This window comes from Patella vulgata, chromosome 3, assembly GCF_932274485.2.
Source record: "Patella vulgata chromosome 3, xgPatVulg1.2, whole genome shotgun sequence".
NCBI lineage: Eukaryota > Metazoa > Mollusca > Gastropoda > Patellidae > Patella > Patella vulgata.
In genome coordinates, this window is record NC_065881.2 from 7,865,312 (window position 1) to 7,871,548 (window position 6,237).

At 34.9% G+C, this 6,237-nt stretch overlaps 1 protein-coding gene across 1 annotated transcript; it reads left to right on the forward strand.

The window, feature by feature from the left end:
• The first annotated feature begins 2,919 nt into the window (after positions 1 to 2,919).
• LOC126815367 (M-phase inducer phosphatase-like) lies at positions 2,920 to 5,626 on the forward strand. Its single transcript, XM_050540954.1, has 5 exons — positions 2,920 to 3,102; positions 3,821 to 3,919; positions 4,130 to 4,257; positions 4,677 to 4,794; positions 5,483 to 5,626. Exons 1-5 carry the CDS (start codon positions 2,920 to 2,922, stop codon positions 5,624 to 5,626), a joined length of 672 nt encoding a protein of 223 aa, XP_050396911.1.
• Positions 5,627 to 6,237: the final 611 nt, after the last annotated feature.

The window sequence follows — 6,237 nt, forward strand, 5'->3', positions numbered from 1 at the left end:
GCTCCCGAGGACATAAAAAAGTCAATCGTGTTTTATCGAAGAACTGTTTCAAATGTACGTTTAGATAATGCAAGTTTAATAGCGTATATTGGAATATTTAAGGTGGCTTTCGTGTTTTATCGAATGTACGTTCAAATAATACAAGTTTATAGAATATATTGGAATTTTTAAGGTGGCTTTTGTGTTTATCGAAGAACGTTGAAATTATTCAATCAATGTAGATTAGTTTGTCATGTGCATATTGGAATTTTTATGGTGACTGTCGTGTTTTATAGAACGTTTGAATTATACCACATAGATTAATTTGTCAGGTGCATATTGGAACTTCAAATTAATGAATTATGAATGGGATTTATGTCTATGTATATTCAGTGTTTCAAATGTAACCGAACAATATGTACACTTTCTAATTTATGGTGTATTATAAGATAATGGTATCACGTGGATACTTTACGAGGTTAGTAGGGTTATTCAAAGAAATGTGGTCAGTATATGATTTAGTTTTTGGTAAGATGGTTACTTAGTCTGTAGATCAACAGGAGGAATTTGGATAAGAATTATTATTTAATTATTATGTTATAATATTTATCATAGTGTTTTTACGGATTCAGGCCGCTGAGAAATTTGTGTTTCAGATACTTTGGGGTACTCAATATGATAAGAAGGGTGTGTAGAGATTTGTGGATTCTTCAGATACTCTTTGGACAATTTGACAACAAGTGAGATTCTTCAAATACTATTTGGATTAAGGACATCTTTTCGTTCTCTTTCAGCTGGTAGTGTAGAGTGATAAAGTGAGATGGAATTTGTAGTCAACACAGTTCGCGACTGGAATATTGCCCCTCCTTCTACTGTTATTGACGAGTCTTCCAGAGATAGTGGTTTCGATTCCCCCACAATTCTAGATAAGGTATGGTAATAATTAGTTTTTTGTTTCTTTTTTAATGGAATCTGGTGCCTTGGTCATCAGTTAGTTGGTTGTGTAGAACTTTGAAGGAACAGGATGATTTGGCTTCAAGATTATTAAAAACAAAATTAGATTAGTGGGGTTCTGTATGGGAGTAAATGGCTAATCAATACGTTCTACCAAATTTATGATTTGGTTGGAATAAATGGCAAATACTACGAATTTTAAACATACATTATGCAAGAGCTAAATCTACCTATTGCAGGTATTTCTTTAGGCCTGAAATGTTAATTAGACATTAATTAACTCTCGGTGCCATCGCTAACCTGCGATTTTTACTGGATTTGAATACATTTTGTGATGGATGATTTAACGTCAAAATGGATAATCGAGACATTTACTAGGACACTGCGCGGAGGATGTTACTGCTATAGAAAGCACACATCGTCAAATTTAAATGACAATTAGTTATGCCGTAAATACTTTACCAGTTTACACATTTTGCCAAGATACCATATGCATATTAGTGCTATGGAAAACCCAGCATACACATTTTGCCAAGATACCATATGGGGCATATTACTTCTACTACTATGGAACACCTTAAAGGCAGCGACTTAAATTCGCTAAATAATATCTTGATCACGAATAAGCCATATTAATGAATACATATTCTATTTGCTTAATTAAAGTTCATTGTTTTTATTTGCTTATAGGCCATGGATAAAGCGCCCTTGGGAGCCACACCAGAAATCGCCAATGTGAGCGGATTATCTTTTCAACTGAGTCGACGAACCTTAGATTTCTTTGCTGTAATTGACAATGAAAACAAAGTGGACATAGAAAATGACGATTCGGTAAGTTTACGGGGACCAAGGTTGTATCCAATGAAAAGTGTTAGAATTTAACTCCAAGCGGTTGAATAATTACACTTTTGTATTAAGGGATTTAGATAAAGTGGAACAGGCTTCGGGTTATATTCGAAAACAAAAACCACTCGTACTTTGATGATAATTTTCAATACTGATAAACGATTGGTCCTTACACCTTAAATCTTATACTAACCAATCAAATACAGGCAGCCGTATTTTGGATAAGATTATTACGTTTGATCGGACGATTAGGAAAATTAGAAGCCATTTTGACTCGAAGCTGGACACATCAACCAGACATGATTTGTTTTAATTTGGGAACATTTTTTCAGGTTTTTCCTTTTCTTATGTCACCTGTCAACGATAAAAAGAGGCCAGTTTCTGCTGAACTTAGTTTTGAGACGTCTGAGTCACCACTGTCTCATAAAAGATTGAGGAAAGATGACAAGAATATGTTTGCTTCACCAAGGCGTTGTGGTCAAAGATTCAGAAAACACATTGTAAGTTTGTTTTTTAAAAATTTAATCTCACAAGTTAATTGTCAAAAATTTTGTACCGACATACATCGGTTTATATTGAGTTACTTGGGTTTACGTCTGCTTTCACCTCAGACATCAAACACGTCCTGATTAAAATGAAATGAAATGGGGTTTAACGTCCTGCTGTTCTGTTCCGAACTGGGCTAATGAAGACGGGCATACGCCATACAGTGTGCTATGAGGGAAATTTTGCCTGGGCAGCGGCAATATGACCTACTGTTATATCGAATTCCAACTGTCAAGGGATCTTTTACCTGCACGCCAATGTATACGCGGGAACTCGCATTTTGGTCCCATCAAAACGACTAGACAACTGTCCTTGTCAGACCCTCCGTCCTGCATCACTAACAAGCTAAATTTATTTTGGCTTCAAAAAATTTAATTCACATAATCAACTCTCTATAGAACATCGTATGGTCTTGATATTGAATGGATTATCGTAGCAATAGAACTTGATAAAAACTCAACTTTTTATTTCGCATTATCATGTTTTGAACTATTATAGCTAGAACGAAATATGAATCTTTAATGCGTTTTAACTTAGAATAGACTGAACTAAATTATTGCTATAAAATTTAATGAAAATATCGTATTACAGTCTATGCCGTGTAGCACAACATCCATATCAGCACCATCACCGCCACCCACCAATGAATTAAAGATTAAAGATGTGTTAGAGAGAATGGATGAAGAAACAGCTTTAATTGGTGACGGATCAACAGCTCATATTTTACCTACTATTGCTGGAAAAAACGCTGATTTGGTATCAATATCACACGAAACAGTAAGTTATTATAAATATAAATAGTTATTAATAGTCTCTCGAGTGGTGCAATAAATACCATAGGAAAATAACTATTGTAAATGGCCAAATCGAATGTCGATTTTACTATGCAATTCGAATATTCGATTCTGTGTCTAGTCTTTCGGATGGTGCGATAAATACCTTAGAGAAATAACTGTTATAAACGTAACGCTATTAGTGGGCAAATCGAATGCCGATTTTACTAATATTCGTATGCAATTCGAATGTTCGCTTCAATTGAAATGATAAATGTTAGACGTTTTTATGATACTATAATATATAAAGTACGATATAACGAGAACCTCGGGGGATCAGAATTCAACCCGGAGGCACAAACAATGTACCTCATACCATGATATACGACATTAACAACTCGTTAACAAATCAAAGACGAAAAAAGATTTATTATTGGGAAGATTATAAATTATGATACATAAAACATGTTTTTTATTAGCGATAATTCAAAAATTATAATAGGAGAATGATGTTATTTTATTAGACGGCTGATGTAAAAATGATTTATTTAAACATGTTATTTTATTAGCGATAATTCTAAATTATAATAGGAGATTGATGTTATTTTAGTAGACGGCTGATGTAAAAAAAAAATATTAGAAATTTATTAAACATTATATAATAAACATGTTTTTTATTATCGACAATACAAAATTATAATAGAATAATTTTATTTTATTAGATGGCTGATGTAATTAATGGTAATTATGATGAACAGATTGATGAATATACCGTTATTGACTGTCGATATCCTTACGAGTTTGATGGTGGACATATCAAGGTAGACAACTCTTGTTTGTTGGTCATATTCTAGTAATGTGAAAGAAAAAATTGCTTTTCAACTTATCCTAGGCATATCCGTATTTAAATTTTAAAAAACTTAGACTGAATTGTTTATTCCATATTTTTTTTTCATTTTATTTTTTAAACCTAATTTTATTTCTTTTTTTTTTAAACTTAATTTTATTTTTTCCAATTGTGTTCATTACAGGGAGCTCTAAATTTGTATACAGAACAAGCCATCTCTGAGTTTCTACGAACACAATGTACAATGGATACAGGTTGTCGACGAGTTCTTATATTTCACTGTGAATTTTCTTCTGAGAGAGGCCCAAAATTGTAAGTAAATCATTGATACAAGCTACACTGATTCAAATTCGCTAGATATGATTCAAATTTGAAATGCCAACCCCATTTTGCCACCCCCTTTTTCATTCTGTCTCCATCCTTGACCTTCCATCTTTTCTCTCTGTTAAATTTGTTTTTCATTTCGAGTGAACCTTGTTTCGTTACCGAACCGGGAAAAGTACAGCGCATCATACATTTATTCTTTTAAATAAAAAAAAAAGTGGTGTGTCTTATCCGCGTGTGTGCCCTATGGGTGTCTGTTTATGCTTATAAGGGCTAAGAGGGAGGGGGGGGGGGGTCGAATGGTCGAACACGTGCGCATTAGTTCATAAGGCGTAGGGTCGCATGCCTACCTTTTATGCTTACATTAACTTTGGAAGGTTATATTACGTCAATTTTTTAAATTTCAGATTACGTTACTTAAGGAGTGCTGACCGTAAAGAGAACAGCCATCGTTACCCGTACCTGAGTTTCCCTGAAATCTATATTCTAGAGAAGGGTTACAAAGTCTTCTATGAAAATCAACAGGTAGGTACCATGTTTTGTTTAGGGGTCTATTTGCATGCATGTAAAGTCTAGGCACAACGCCATTCAGTATTTACAAAGATGAATTGAATTGGAATGAAATGGGGTTTAACGACATGGAATGGGGTTTAACGTCCTACTGTTCTGCTCTGACTAGGCATATGCCATACAGTGTGCTATGAGGGGAAATTTTGTCCGGAAAGCGGCACTACGACCTACTCTTATTTCGAGTTCCAAATGCCAAGGTATCTTTTACGTATACGCTAATGTATACACGGGACCTTGGTTTTACGTCTCATCCGAACGACTAGACAGCTATCCTAGTCAGGCCCCACGTCCGTCACCACTGACAAGGGGAATCCACACCGAAATATCCCGACGAACTTGCTCAGCAAACACTATCGGGTTTAATGTCCCACTGTTCTGTATGATGAATTGAAATTCTAGACAACGTCTGCAGACGATGTAAAAACAAATAATGCTCTTCGCAAAGGCCTAAAAGACCCCGTCAATCCATGCACGATCGACATGACACTTGGCGTTGTTGCTGAGTTGCCAATAAAATTATGAATTGATTGACGGATTTCGATTGTTGATATGACGTCACAATTCAATATGGCTGCGATGACGTCACACTCGATCCCTATTCCAATTGGATTATATAATTAATTCATTTTTATCTCTATTTCAGTCGTTGTGTGAACCCTGCGCATATACACCCATGTTACACAAAGATCACAGTGCAGACCTACGTCATTTCCGTACAAGATCGAAATCCTGGACTGCCGGTGAAAGAAAATCCAAGTTACGACGATCCTTAATGTCACCGTATTAAACGGCGTGTATATAAACAATACCAAGTGCTTTCAATACATCGGGATGTGCAATATATGTGTTGTTTGTGGTGTCCTGTAACAGATACAATGTGACATGTGCAGAGGTTTGGTATTGCTAGGGACAATGTCAAATTTAGGGCCTAGTAGGCTACTCAGAAATGTAAAAAGGGAATACATTTAATAAGTTAATTTTAATTTCATTCTTTGATTGGCATCGATCACCTCTCTGCACACTTTCTTTCAATCGGATTAAAGCACGCATCCTATTGCGTTTCGTTTTTTTTTAAACAAACAGATTAATCAATGAAATGACGGCCATTGATTTGAAAGAACGAAAAGAGAATTGATCCAAGGAAGGAAAATTTAATTCTACATTCCCTGCGAAACATTTGTCACATTGATGTTCATTTCTATCCTCATTCGTCCATCTTTTATTTCCTTCTCCCTTCTCTATCCTCTTTTATTTCTGTACGTATTATGATTTATGTTTGTATATATTATAATTGTAATTATGCATGAGCTACGTAGATGTAATTGCATGAGCTACGTAGATGTAATTGCATGAGCTACGTAGATGTAATTGCATGGGATACGTAGATGTAATTATGCA

Bases quoted from the DNA above. Each gene is read 5' to 3' on its own strand.
- LOC126815367 (XM_050540954.1), top strand. From the start codon at position 2,920: ATGCCGTGTAGCACAACATCCATATCAGCACCATCACCGCCACCCACC. The intron at 3,103-3,820 runs GTAAGTTATTAT...TTATTTTATTAG, and splicing joins TATCAATATCACACGAAACA to ATGGCTGATGTAATTAATGG. The intron at 3,920-4,129 runs GTAGACAACTCT...TGTTCATTACAG, and splicing joins TTGATGGTGGACATATCAAG to GGAGCTCTAAATTTGTATAC.